Raw genomic sequence first — 15,505 nt, 5'->3', positions numbered from 1 at the left:
TCTGAGAGCGGAGGTTACGGGTGGGAACATACGGGGAGAGGAGGGTAGAGAGGTAATGGGGGGGCTGCAGATTGAGTGCACTTGAAGGTCAATAGGAGAAGCTTGAACTGTACACGGTAGCCGATCGGGAGCCAGTGAAGCGACTTGAGGAGAGGGGTGATATGAGAGTATCGGTTCACGCGGTAGATAAGACGTGCGGCGGAATTTTGGACAGATTGAAGGGGGGATAGATGGCTAAGCGGGAGGCCAGCGAGGAGAAGGTTGCAATAGTCAAGACGAGAGGTAACGAGCGAGTGGACGAGGGTTCAGGTGGTCTGTTCAGAGAGGAATGGGCGAATTTTGCTAATATTAAAGAGGAAGAAGCGACAGGTCTTAGCTGTCTGCTGGATATGGGCAGAGAAGGAGAGGGAGGAGTCGAAAATGACTCCGAGATTGCGGGCTGAAGAGACGGGGAGGATGAGGACGTTGTCAACAGAGACGGAAAGTGGGGGAAGAGGAGAAGAGGGTTTGGGTGGAAAGACAAGGAGCTCAGTCTTTGCCATGTTCAGTTTCAGATGCCGGTTGGACATCCAGGCAGCGATGTCTGAGAGGCAGGCCGAAACTTTGGCCTGGGTTTCGACTGTGATGTCGGGAGTGGAGAGGTAAAGCTGGGTGTCATCAGCATAGAGATGGTACTGGAAACCATGTGATGAGATCAGCGAGCCCAGGGAAGAGGTGTATATCGAGAAAAGAAGCGGTCCAAGGACAGATCCTTGAGGAACCCCAACAGAGAGCGGGACGGGGGTGGAAGAAGAGCCATTAGAAAATACTCTGAAGGTGCGTTGGGAAAGATACGAAGAGAACCAGGAGAGGACGGAGCCCTGGAACCCGAATGAGGACAGTGTGTCAAGAAGTAAATTATGATTGTTGGTGTCAAAGGCGGCAGATAGGTCGAGGAGGATGAGGATGGAGTAGTGACCTTTGGATTTGGCAAGGAACAGGTCATTGCAGACTTTAGAGAGTGCTGTTTCTGTCGAGTGTAGAGGGCGAAAGCCGGATTGAAGCGGATCGAGGACGGCCTGAGAGGAGAGGAAATCAAGGCAGCGGCTGTGGACAGCGCGTTCAAGTAATTTGATTCAGCTTTGAGAGATGGAAGACGCAGCCTAATGTAGAAAAACAATTTTCCCCTTCCTGTAGCTATCACGGTGGTGCTGCTGCTGTTGCTGCTGCTGCCATCATCTGCAAAGACTGATGGGAAAAAAGCATGATTAGAGAGAAGTGGAGGGGGAAATGGTGAAAGTACAAGGAGGAAAGTGAGAGAGATAAGAGGAAAGGAGGGAAGAAAATGCTAGAAGGAAGGAGAGAGAGGTAAGAACAATGGGGAAGGGAAAGAGATAAGAGCAAAACGGGGAGAGATACGAGCAGGACTGTTCTTAAAAGTTAATGAACTAGGTCTAGTACTCCAGACTCTATGTGACTCAATGTAGCCCTACTCCCAGGTAATATCATTAAACTCTCTCATAAAGCAGCCCAGGGATGCCACACACAAAAAAAAAATCACCACTTTTCTCCACATGCTTGTGGATAACTAGATCCAAAAATTTAGGATGCTGTTCTGCTTCCTCCATAGCCCAACTAACAAGGAAAAAAAGGGCCAGGTGCTTCTAACCTGTTCCTGCTGCCTCCCAGTCCTCTCCCTGCTACACCAATCAAACAGGTGATTTGACCAACACTTAAGGGAATGGACTTTACAGCAACAGGAAACGCCAGGGGCACTGGATCACTGAGAGGGGAGTGAGTTGAGAGAGAGGATGGACTAACAGGCAGTATCTTTTAAGCTGGAGACATGGGGATTAGCAGAGACTCAGGAATGTGGTACAGTTCAGGTTGTGGGATGATAATGGGGATAGAGAGGAGATGGAAAAGGAAGAGTAGGGAATAGGTTTGGGGGAGGTGAAACAGGGTCTAAGGGATTAGGTTAGGGAATGAAGATTGGGCATTGAGGAATGAGGTGGGGAAAAGTGGAGATGGGAGATTGGTTTGAGAGAAGAGTAGGGAGTGGACTGAGGGATTAAGTTGGGAAGTGTGATCCAAATAATCAGAATGGAGGGAGGGAAAGTGGAATTAAGTGGGGAGAGGAAGACTGAGGAGAGTGAAGGTTGGAGAACAAAGTGGGGACTTGGGAGAACAAGACTCAGAGATAGGAAGGAGAAAATGCATAATTTTCGGGAGAAGCAAGAGAGAAGGCATGAGTGTCATATAAAAATTTTAAGATGGCCCTTCATAACCCTAAGGGTAGCTCTGTATAGGAGAAATCAAAGGTGGAGAGAGGACGGCAACAGAGATAAGCAATGAGGGGAGAGAAGAGGCAGGCAGGATGAAAGGTAAAGGGGATGGAATTTGATATATCACCTTTTTGTAGTTACAGTTAAAGCAGTCTTATATATCATACTAGTAAAAGAGGCCCGTTTCCAACAGAAAGGAAATGGGCACTAGCAAGGTTCCAGGGCCCCCTTCCCTCCCTCCCTCCGTCCTACCCCTGTCCAGGCGACATCATTGGGGAACACGGAGCCTGGGCTGACATAGCTACGCGGCGCACACCTCCGGCACACGCAGGCTGGGCTGTTTTGTTATTTTCTTTGGCGTTCCGCGTCACAGCTCACCTCACACTGGCTCGGCCCCAACTTGTCCGGACTCACGGCTCCTCCCTCTTCCCTCTGCTATCCAATCTGGTGTCTCCTTTCCCTCGTCTTCTCCCTCCGGCCCTGGTGTATCTAAATTTGCCACTCCTGCCTTCGCAGTTCCTCCCCTCTCCCCTCTGCTGGCCAATCTGGTGTCTCTTTTCCTTCATAGCCTCCCTCTGATCCTTTTCTATTGGCCCAGATGATTTCCTCTCCTTCCTCGCGCCCTATGGCTATTCTTCCTTTCTTGCTAGACCCCTGCTGACATCAGACGCCAGCACTTTATCTACGGATCTCTCCTCCTGCATTCTGCTTCTACCTCGGTAGGTGTTTGTTTTGCCCTGTTACTTTCTTTCTATCTGCTTGATTCCTTGTTGCTGAACTCTGCCTGGCTCTCTGACTACTCTTTGTGCCTGTTGCCTGCCTGTTGACCCAGCATGTACTCTGAGTTCTGCGAACTCGTAGCGTCCGTGCTTGAGACGCGTCGCGGTTTCCCAGGCAACATGGTGACGTCACCGGAAGGCTTCAGACATTATGAACCAGGCTTCAGCTTCCTGGCAGTCAGCTTCAGAATGTTGGAGGTGCAAATTATTATAGTAGATACAGGTACTTATTTGGTACCTGGGGCAACAGACGGTTAAGTGACTTGCCAAGATTCACAAGGAGATGCAGTGGGAATTGAACCCAATTCCTGTGGTTCTCATGCCACTGCACTAACCACTAGACTACTGGAATTCAAGGGGTGTAGAGAGAGGGGAAAGCAAAGAGCATGCTTCAAATGGCCTGACCAAACTTTATCCCCATAAAGAAAGGGACTCAAATTGAGCCCTGCAGTCTCGGGTAATTCTCTTTGCATAAATACTAGTTTATGCACTGAAATTCCTTTGAAAATTGTCCCATAATATTTTGGAATTTAAGAATCAGCCTATCTTCATATTTAAAGTTCAGTGAAAGTTTTTTAAGTTATCCGTACTCAAGCAACATGGCATGCAGATAGGACAGAATAGGGAGCAATGGTAGATAATGGCAAAAGCAGAACAGTCAGGAGAATAAAAAGAAGACAAAATACAGTGCTGAGAAAAAGTTTGTGAGCCCCAAGTAAATAATGAGAATTAAAACTTCTTACCATGGTAGTACCCTTATTTAATTAAATCAGACTTTCCTTATCAGGGAAGTTCCTTGTGACTCTGGGAAGTCATTTAACCTTCCATTGCCCCAGGTACAAAATAAGTACCTATACATAATATATAAACTGCTTTGTTACACTACCTTTCTGTGGTTACTATCAAATTCTATCCCCTTTCCCATCTGGTAAGGCCTCCATTCCCAATGGGTTCCTGGTGGAATTGTATAAGAAATCCCTTTAATTGATTACTCCTCTGTTGTTGCAAATGTTAAATCAGGCCCTCAGAACAGGTAAAGTGCCTCATTCTTTTACAGAAGCAAAGATTTTTTCATTCAACACATGAAACTCTTTGCCAGAAGATGATTATCCCTGGGGAAAAGTAGCATGGAATTTTGCTACTTTGGATCCTGCCAGTTACTTGTGACCTGGATTAGCCATTTTTGGAAACAGGATACTGGGGTCAAGGGACCTTTACCAGTATGGTAATTATTATAAACTTATATTCACTGTAGTAATTCCTAAACCTAGGAAAATCCAGATTTATGAAGCTCTGCTCCTTCTACCTCAGGCAGTTTTGAAATTCAAGACAAGGCACTTGGAAACAGGAAGTATCTCATCTCACTTTTCAAAGCTGCTGCTCAGCCCAAGGCTGAAGCACAATACTACTACTACTACTACTTAGCATTTCTATAGCGCTGCCAGGGTTACGCAGCACTGTACAAGTTTAGACAAGGGGAAGGACAGTCCCTGCTCAAGAGAGCTTACAATCTATGAAAAAAGAACAGCTGCGGAAGTGGAGAAATATGCTGCAGCTGGTATGAAATGGGGCTGTGGCTGATGCTGATACTAAGAAGCTGTGAATTTGGAGATAAGGGAGCTGAGACAGATACTGAGGGGGAGGGAGAAGGGGGCTGGGTCAATGGTTGGGAGAGGGCCAGGGAGAAGGGAGCTGTGACCAATGCCTGGGGAGGCCTGGATATAGGGGGCTGGAGCTGATGTTGGTGTTACAGGCTGGGAGATGGGACCTGGAGGCAGTTGCTGGGGGATGGAGACTGGCAGGTGGGCCTGAGGCTAATGCTGGGGGCTGAGGGTTGGGAGAAGAGGACTGGAGGCTGATCCTAGGAGAAGTGAGAGGACTGCTTCTTGGAGCAACTGGTCCAGTAACTGAAAAGTTACCTCAGCATTACAATAGACCCTAACTTAACGCTAGAGAGCCAAGTGGCATCCACAACAAAGAAAATGTTCCACTCAATCTGGAAACTCAAACGCTTGAAACAATTCTTCCCATGGGAAACATTTTGCAACCTGGTAGTAAGCCACTTAGACTACTGCAATGGAATTTATGCGGGATGCAAGGAACAGACCTTAAAGAAGCTTCAGACTGCTCAGAACACGGCAGCTAGGCTTATATTTGGAAAAACACGATACGAAAGCACAAAGCCCCTCAGCGTAAAGCTACACTGGCTCCCAATCAAAGAACGCATTGCCTTCAAAATCTGCACCCTGGTTCACAAAATTATCTACGGTGAAGCCCCTGGATACATGACAGACTTGATCGACTTACCAACTAGAAACACATCAGAATCAACACGAACATTTCTAAATCTGCACTACCCAAGCTGCAAAGGCCTCAAATACAAATCAACTTACGCATCCAGCTTTTCCTACATAAGCACACAACTGTGGAACACACTACCAAAAGCCTTGAAAACGACGCACCTAAATTCCGGAAATCACTAAAAACTAATCTATTCAAAAAGGCATACCCTGCCAATCCAACCTAAATGCCTGATCTTTGTGACACAACAAAACTAAAGTACGTAATGGACATAACTCAACTCTTCCATTGTACAAGTCCCTAATTGTGGCTGTGTCACATGATCTTTATCCTACCACAACATCACTTTGTATTTGTTCTCGCCAAAGCCGGCAAACACCTCTCCGGTACTATGTAAGCCACATTGAGCCTACAATATGTGGGAAAATGTGGGATACAAATGTAACAAATATATAAAATAAATAAATAAAAGGGGGGGAGCTATTTTGGATCTAGTCTTTAGTGGAATGCAGGACTTAGTACAAGAGATAACAGTGTTGGGTCATAGTAACATGGTAAATGACGGCAGATAAAGACCTGAATGGTCCATCCAGTCTGCCCAACAAGATAAACTCATTTTACATGGTATGTGCTACTTTAAATGTATACCCAAGTTTGATTTGTCCCTGCCTTTCTCAGGGCACAGACCATAAAAGTCTGCCCAGCACTGTTCCTGTACTAAAAGTTCTGAAGCTAACATCGAAGCCCCTTAAAATTTACACTCCAGCCCATCCATATCTTTTCAGCCATGATCAGGGCGCAGACCGTAGAAGTCCACCCAGCATTGGTTTTACTCTCCAATTACCGGCGTTGCCACCCAATCTCTGCTAAGGTTCCATAGATCCATTCCTTCTACACAGGATTCCTTTGTGTTTACCCACGCATGTTTGAATTCCATTACCGTTTTCATCTCTACCACCTCCTATGGGAGGGCATTCCACGTATCTACCACCCTTTCCATGAAAAAATACTTCCTGACATTACTCCTAAGTCTGCCCCCCTCCAACCTCAATTCATGTCCTCTAATTCTACCACCTTCCTGTCTCCGGTAAAGGTTCGTTTGCGGATTAATACCTTTCAAATATTTGAACGTCTGTTTCTCCTTTCCTCAAAGGTATACATGTTCAGGTCGGCAAGTCTCTCAAACGGTTTGCAACGCAAATCCCAAACCATTTTTGTAGCTTTTCTTTGCACCGCTTCCAGTCTTTTTACATCTTTAGCAAGATACGGCCTCCAAAACTGAGCACAATACTCCAAGTCTGGGAAACAGTGATCATAACTTGATCAAATTAACTGGAGTGTAATCATTAAGGAAATCTACAGCAGTGACATTTAATTTTTGAAATGGCAACTATGATAAAATGAGGAAAATGGTTTTAAAAAAAGCTGAAAGGCTCAGCTGCAAAGGTTAGGATTTTAATTCAGGCATGGATGTTGTTTAAAAATACCATTTTGAAACCCGGACTAGATATATTCCATGTATTAATAAAGGTGAAAAGAACAGCAAACAACAGCCAGCATGGTTAAAGGGAGATGTGAAAGATGCTATTAGAGTCAAAAGAATGTCTTTCAGAATATGGAAAAAAAATATCTGAATGAAGAAAACAAGAAGCAAACTATGCCCTGGCAAGTTAAATGCAAAGTATTGATATAGAAGGCCAAAAGAGAATATGAAGAGAAACTTGCCTCAGAGGCAAAGCCTCATAGTAATAACTTTTTCAGGTATATCAGAAGAAGGAGTAAAAGGGGCATTCAGGGAGGACAGTGCCATACAGAGAAGCTGAATGAATTCTTTGCCTCAGTCTTTACTGAAGAAGATGTGAGAGATCTCCCTGTACAAGAGACAATTTTCAAGGATGATAATATGGCAGTACTGAAAAAAATCTCAGTGAACCTGGAAGATGTATTGAGCCAAATCAACAAATTAAAGACTAGCAAATCACCTGGACCGGATAGTATACACCCTAGGGTACTGAAAGAACTCAAATATGAAAGCAAAGGTCTGCTGTTAGTGATCTGTAACTTGCCGTTAAAATAATCCAGTAGTACCTTTTTAAAAAGAGATCCAGAGTGATCTGGGAAATTGCATACCGGTAAGCCTGACATTAGTGCTGTGTAAAATAGTGGAAACTATCATAAAGAATAAAATCACTGAACACATAGACAAATGCGGTTTAGTGGGACAGAGTCAACACGGATTCAGCCAAGGAAAGTCTTGCCTCACCAATTTGCTTCATTTTTTTGAAGTAACGAATAAACATGTGGATAAAGTTGAGCCAGTCGATGTAGAGTACCTAGATGTTCAGAAAGCGTTTGACAAAGTTCCTCATGAGAGACTCCTGAGAAAATTAAAGTATCATGGGATAGAAGGCAATGCTCTGTTGTAGATTAGGAATTGGTTGATGAATTGAAAACAGAGAGTAGGGTTAAATGGCCAATTCTCTCAGTGGATTAAAGTGAATAGTGGAATGCCCCAAGGATCTGTACTGGGACTGGTGCTATTTAACGTATTTATTAATGATCTGGAAATGGGAATGATGAGTGAGGTGATTAAATTTGGAAGACTGGGCATCCAAATGGCAGATGAAATTTAATGTAGACAAATGCAAATTGATGCACTTTGGGAAGAATATTCCAAATAATATTTACTTGATGCTAAGATCCACCTTAGGAGCCAGCACCCAAGAAAAAGATCTAGGTGTCATCGTAGACAATATGCTGAAATCTTCTATTCAGTGTGTAGTGGCAGCCAAAAAACAAACAGAATGCTAGGAATTATTAGGAAAGGGATAGAAAATAAAACAAAGAATATTATAATGCCTCTGTATCACTCCATGATGCGACCACATCTTGAGTATTGTATGCAATTCTGATCACCATATCTTTAAAAAGATAAAGCAGAATTAGAAAAGGTTCAAAGAAAGGTGAACAAAATGATTAAGGGGATGGAACTCCTCTCATATGAGGAAAGGTGTAAGAGATAAGATCTCTTCAGCTTGGAGAAGAGACGGCTGCTGAAGGGGAATATGATAGAGGTCTACATAATAATTAGTGATGTAGAATGGGTAAACATAAATTGATTTTTACTCTTTCAAAAAATACAAAGACTATAGGACACTCAAGGAAGTTACACGGTACTACTTTTAAAATAAACAAGAAGAAATATTTTTTCACTCAACAAATAGTTAAGCTCTGGAACTCATTGCCTTAGGATCAGCGGTTAGGATTTAAAAAAGGTTTGGACAAGTTCCTGGAGGAAAAGTCCATAGACTGCTATTGAGATAGACATTGGGAAAGCCACTACTTGTCCCTGGGATCAGTAGCATGAATCTTGCTACTATTTGGGATTCTAAGAAAATAAGACAGTAAAGGGAGTAAACAAACCTGAACAAGAGTGGTGAGAAACGAAAGGTTAGATTACCAAAAAGCCCAAAAAAGCTTAACAAGAACAAACCAGATAGGAGGCATCATAAAGCAAATGAATAGGCTATGTGATTTCCTATAATGCTAAGCTTTTCCAGATCTGCAGCATATTAATCATTTGCCTCCTATACTGGGATAGAATTTTTATTATTATTATAATTTTAATGACTTTTATGTATAAATTGTGCAATAAAACCAAAGGTCAGCGATCTAATACTTAGCTAATACTGCAATGGCACAGCGCTGAAGGTAGAGACTATTTGGGATTCTGTCAGCTACTTGTGACCTGAATTAGCCACTGCTGGAAACAGGATACTGGGCTAGATGTACCATTAGTCTGACCCAGAAGGGTTATTCTTATGTTCTTATGACAGTTGCTGTGAAGGGGAAAACCAGGGACATATGCAAGAAAAGACACTGGGGAAAGAGAGAAATAAGAACATAAGTGTTGCCTTACTGAGACAGACTGAAGGTCCATCAATCCCAGTATCCTGTATCCAACAGTAGCCAATCCAGGTCACAAGTACCTGGAAAGATTCCAGATTTTATGCTGCTTATCCTAGGAAAAGCAATGGGGGAGGATTCAGGAACAATGGATGTTTAGGAATGGGGGAAAAGGCAGAAATGCAGATAACTGAGGACATGGGAATGTGAGAGAACAGGGATTTAAGCTTAGATGGAACTGTAAAGTTCTGAGTATGTTTTTGCACAAAGTTGTGCATAGTGTTTTGCAGTTGAGCGATTGTGGTTAGTATATGCTTTGAGCAACCACTTTATTCTTTTTCATCTCTATAAATAATTCTCACCTCCAACGTTCAGAACCTCACTGTGTGGCAGGGAAACACTGAAGCCCTGTAGTCTTCTAGGCTGTCAGCACCACTCACTCTCACTCACAGACCCGCCCTCAGCCACGCCCCATCCACACATAATTCACAACCCCAACATTCTAAATGCAAATTTGTAGTTGCAAGATCCCATGAGTGTATGCCCCGCCCTCGCGTCACAACGTGATGACGTGGAGGGCGGGGCTATGACACTCAGCCAATCGCCGGTTCCACCGCCCTCCGACGCTACCCCCCTCCCACGCACTGCGAGAAACAGCGGACAATGCAGGGCCTCCACCCCCCACCCCCGACGCACAGCGACAAACGCCGAGCTATGCAGGGGGAGGAGTGCCGTCCGAACACGTGAGTTGCCGGGAACCCGAAGCTGCCGCCCGCAAAAACAAAACTACCCGCCTGCACCCTCCCCACGCTGCCATGCTGCCGTCCTGCGCCCTCCTGATGCTGCCGCAGGTAAACCTTGCTAGCGCCCGTTTCAAAGCTCACAGAAACGGGCCTTTTTTTACTAGTATGATATATATCTAATATCTAAATTTATTAAAAGGTATTAATTGTGACTATTTTATTTTTACTTATTTTTTTTTCTATGTGTTGTCAGACAATTATGGATGTAAGCCCCGCCCCTGGCCCCTGGTCCCTTTAGCCTCCCCAAACATTTGGGCCACCGACCGCCTATGGCCTTATATCAGATCTATGATCCTTTATGTGATGTCTCTATTGCTTTTATAAAATAGGTACATTTTTGGAAATTATAGGCATCTTGTTATGAAATTCTGCCCACTTGCATAGTACCCCATTTTTAGTACACTCTAAACTGCCATATTATAGTATGCCTGCTGTACTTTGTTGCATAAAACCCAAAATTCTATAAATTATTTTGATTAAGTAATGAAATGAGAGCCTCTCTCTCTTAGATAGATGAAAGATACTCATTTCATTACCATACCAAGCATGCCAGAGACATTCTATTAAACATCTATTCACATTAAATATATCATTTTCCTGTCATCTCAAGAGTTGGCCAACCTCTGACCTGTGGTATCATTTATATTTATTTGGATTTTGCTCACACCTTTTTCAGTAGTAGCTCAAGGTGAGTTACATTCAGGTGCACTGGGTATTTCCCTGTTGGGCTCACAATCTAAGTTTGTAGCTGAGACAATGGAGGTGATTTGCCCAGCATCACAGGCAGCAGTGGGATGAACCAGGCACCTCTGGATGTCAAGACTGGTACTTTAACCACTAGGCCACTCCTTAAAGTTTCCCCCTTTCACTTTTTCAGATTCCTTTTGAGAAGAACTGTGGCGAAGATGGAGTATGTGAGACAGATCTGAGAATTGCCTTCCACTCCTCTGGGTATGTAAAGCACCCCCTTCCCAGGCCTGCCCATTTCACCCTCCTCTTCCTACAAATCTGAGAGACTTTAGACTAATATAATCAATATGCTAAAAACAGAGGTCCTGATATTCAGCTGGCAGCGGCAGGGCCGCTGAGAGGGGGGGAAGGGAGGGCAAAATTCCCCGGGCTCGGGCATCCAAGGGGGTCCTGGCGACGGGGTCTCTCTCTCTCTCTCTCTCTCTCGCTCCTGATGGGACCCAGGTGATCACATCCCAACAGGAGCAGGAGAGAGAAAACTCCGGTGCTGGGCCACAATGGGAGGCTGGGGAGGACTTGCTGGAGTAGCAGACACAGCAGGCTGGTGGGGATGCACCCTGGGCTCCGCCAGCAGAATAGATCTTCCTCCAGCGCTGCTCTTCTTCACTCTGCTGCATTGCCTGCTAAGTGGATGCTTTTCCCCCCAGGCCACACATGCTCGATTTTGAAACAGAGCATGCGTGACATGAAAGAAAAGCAGCTGCAGGGGCAGGCCATGTGGCAGAGTGAAGAAGAGCAGTGCTGGAGGAAGACTATTCTGCTGGCGAGGCCTTGGGATCCCTGCCAGCCAAGGTATTTACTGTTGCGGTGCCAGCAACGGTGACAATCCTGGGGGGCGGCAGTGGCAGCATCGACAATCCTTGGTGAGGCAGCAGCCCTGCTCCGGGCCCAGCAGCAGCAGCCCTGCCCCAGGCTCAGCTCAGTCTCACAGCAGCCCTGGATGGCAGTGGGCATTTTGCTCGCCACCAACTGAGTTATTCCCAGATATAACTACCCTACTCAATACTTGGTGACAGGAAGGCATGTACTTCTTTATGTGACCTGAATGTGAGTATGCTTAGGTGTGTAGTCTGAGCTGCAGCAAAGGAGATTGCACTTCTGGTTGTGGAACTGGTCTGCGGATATGGCATCCAAGTCCAAGCTGAGCAGGCTTCCCTTTCAGGGAGCTTGATAAGTTGGTGAAAAGTTTAGGGAGCTGTATTGCTTCGGTATTGCAGCCTGCTCACTTGATCACCACAGACTGCTCACAGAATAAAATACTACAGATTCTTTTGGATTTGTATTGGGTAAATGAAACTCTTTATTAGTACTTTAAATGGAGAGTGTATAAGTCATTATTGTTACTGCATCACAATGATTAAGAAATACACACACTAATCGAGTACATTACTAAAGGAAGGCTATAGGAAAGTAAAATAAGAAATATATATATATATATACAACATCACTGGTCAGGAATTACATCATTCAGGCCCTTATCTCATCAGCTGAGGGGCCCGTTGCAGCGAAAGCCCGAAGTCTCCATATGACCAGGAACAAGTCTTTTCTGCACGATGAGTCTATCCACATAATGAGCCCCAAGGCTCTGCTGCAAAAAGCCCCCTTTTTAGTAAGCTAAAACTTATCCAGGAATGTACATGAGGTTTCAGTCATATGCTCTCAGTTCAGGTAAACAAACCACTGGCCAGGTGGCTTATCTCCCGAACCTCAAGCATACCCTGCCTCCCTCCTGCACAAGCTTGCTTCAGAGGCATTCCAACCTGTTCTTGAGATGTGCCTTATCTCATATATTGTTCTTAAGATGTGCTTTATCTTATAGATTGTTCTTGAGTGTGTCTTATCTCATATATTGTTCTTGAGATGTGCCTTACATTCCAGCCTATTCTTTGAGATATACCAGGAAAGTCACTTTTGGTCAAAGACAGGGGATTTTAAAAATGTATTATCGATTAAAGCAAGACTGAAAAGCAATCCTTAATATTTTCCATCACAGGAGCCAAGATCACTAGGTTGTTGGAGGACAAGCTCATGGTTGAGGTTCAGTGGAAGGCAGGTTCCGTGAGGCTCAGTGGGACCATCTAAGTTTGACAAGTGGCACACAGAGGGAGCTGGGAGGCAGGGGCAGCCTCCCCCCAGCAGGTGCCACAATGAAGGTGAAAGGACCCTTCCTTTAGTATTGCTAGGAGGATATTTGGAAAAAACGCGTTTTGATAGTGCCAAACCACTCCAAGAAAAATTGCACTGGCTTCCAATAAAGGAACGTATTGCTTTCAAAATCTGCATGACAGTCCACAAAATCATCTATGGCGAAGTACTGGGGTACATGACAGACCTCATCGACCTGCCAACCAGAAACACAATAAAATCAGCACGATCATACCTAAACCTCCACTACCCAAGCATCAATGGGCTCAAATACAAATCCACTTATGCATCTAGCTTTTCCTACTTAAGCGCACAACTATGGAACGCACTACCAAAGTAGTAAAAACTACGTTCGATCACCTAAATTTCCAGAAACTACTAAAGACAGACCTGTTCAGAAAAGCATACCCCACCGACCCAACATAAAAAAACCTGGATACCTGCGACACAACGTAACCAAAGACCATAATGGACATATCCTAACTCTTCCTCTCCGTCTCTAGTTCCCCCAATTGTATTTACCATACATGCAACCCATTCTACCACAATTTCACCTTGTATTGTTCAAACCTGTATTTGTTCATACTGGAATCAGTTAACGCCATTTACGGTACTATGTAAACCACATTGAGCCTGCAAAAAGGTGGGAAAATGTGGGATACAAATGTAATAAATAATAATATTCAAAGCCAGGCCCTGTCCAGGCTTTGGCTTTGAATATCCAGTTATTTTTGAGCCAGCTAACACATGAAGGGGCATAATCGAACAGGGCGCCCAAGCTTTCTTGAGGGTGTCCTCACAGGACGTCCCCGTGAAGTGGCGCGGAAACCTGTATTATCGAAACAAGATTGGCGTCCATCTTTCGTTTCGATAATACGGTCGTGGACGCCCAAATTTCAACATTTAGGTCAACCTTAGAGATGGTCATCCCCGGTTTTCAGTGATAATGGAAACCGAGGACGCCCATCTCAGAAACGACCAAATGCAAGCCCTTTGGTCGTGGGTGGAGCCAGCATTTGTAGTGCACTGGTCCCCCTTACATAGCAGGACACCAACCGGGCACCCTAGGGGGCACTGCAGTGAACTTCAGAAATTGTTCCCAGGTGCATAGCTCCCTTACCTTGTGTGCTGAGCCCCACAAAACCCACTCCCCACAACTGTACAACACTACCATAGCCTTAAGGGGTGACGTGGGGCACCTAAATGTGGGTACAGTGGGTTTGTGGTGGGTTTTGGAGGGCTCACATTTACCACCACAAGTGTAGTGTTATGTCTGTGGCCGTGACCACCCTCAGACTTACCCTGTTTCTGGGAGTCAGTGGCTGTGCTGGCTTCTGCTTGTCTCTGTGTCTGTCTCTGTCTTAGTTTCTCTCTGGCTCTGTGTGCTGATTGCCCTACTGAACCTCACCTGTGTGGGCTATGCCTTTTCCAAGATGGCTGCCGCCAACTCCTCTATGCCAGTATCCAAGATGGCTCCCGCTGGGCTGACTTCTCTGTGTGTCAAGCCTCTGTTTGGATGCAAGGTGATTACTGCAGCTGTGCCTCTGGTGTGGAAGGGCTTTATTAATCACTTAGAGACTACAGCCCTAGCCTTTGCATTTCATCTAAGGGCCCTGGTGTATAGAGTGCTCTGTACACTGTTTCAGTGTTTGCTCTGTGTGAGTTTCTATGTTTGACTAGCCAGCTTAGGCACCGTGTGGCTTGTTAGCCTGTGTATAGCTTTGCTAGTGCTCTGTGTTTGTTTAGACTAGCCAGCTTAGGCACCGTGTGGCTTGTTAGCCTGTGTATAGCTTTGCTAGTGCTCTGTGTTTGTTTAGACTAGCCAGCTTAGGCACCGTGTGGCTTGTTAGCCTGTGTATAGCTTTGCTAGTGCTCTGTGTTTGTTTAGACTAGCCAGCTTAGGCACCGTGTGGCTTGTTAGCCTGTGTATAGCTTTGCTAGTGCTCTGTGTTTGTTTCCAGTGCATGACTTGTTAGCTTGGGCACAGCTTTGTTGTTAGCTGGTGTATAGCTTTCAAGTCTCCTGAGTGTGCTCTGTGTATGTTTCTTGTGTATGACTGGTTTGCCTGGGTATAGCGTTTCTATTAGCCTAGGTACAGTTTACTAGTCATTGTGTTTAAACCTGCCGACTGCCAGAACCCGGACAGTCCCTGCCTGTCGGCCTTGCCTGCGCCTAGGTGCCAGGGGGCACTCCTGGATCTTCATTCCTGCTGTTCCTGCTTGCAAGTTCCAGTTCTGGGTTTTCCTGTAAGTCCTACCGGCTGCCAGAACCTGAGGGCTCCACCCTCGGGGAAAGGTGGTCAAGCGTAGGTGAAGCCTAGGTCCAGTGTGTTCCAGTCCAGCGGGTTTCACTCCTGTATGTTCCAGTCCTGTGGGGCCCTCCAGTGTGTTCCAGTCCAGCGGGCTCCACTCCAGTGCGCACCCGTCCGGTGCATTCCAGTTCCGTGTATTCCGGTGTAGAACTCCAGTCCGGGGTTCCGGTCCAGTTTTGTCTCATCTCTACCTTGGAGGTGATCTTGCCTGCCACTGCCATTCCACGGTAGTGGCCCATGGGCTCA

General features: G+C 45.3%; 1 protein-coding gene across 1 annotated transcript in view; it reads left to right on the top strand.

The window, feature by feature from the left end:
- ITGAL (integrin subunit alpha L) overlaps positions 1-15,505 on the top strand; it is a 430,397-nt gene that overhangs the window by 283,284 nt on the left and 131,608 nt on the right. Inside the window, exon 19 of the mRNA XM_030209478.1 lies at positions 10,931-11,004. Coding sequence (XP_030065338.1) covers positions 10,931-11,004 — 74 coding nt within the window. The remainder of the gene's footprint in view (positions 1-10,930; positions 11,005-15,505) is intronic.

This window comes from Microcaecilia unicolor, chromosome 7 (genome assembly GCF_901765095.1).
Source record: "Microcaecilia unicolor chromosome 7, aMicUni1.1, whole genome shotgun sequence".
Classification (NCBI taxonomy): domain Eukaryota; kingdom Metazoa; phylum Chordata; class Amphibia; order Gymnophiona; family Siphonopidae; genus Microcaecilia; species Microcaecilia unicolor.
This window is presented reverse-complemented; position numbering and strand designations above follow the sequence as displayed.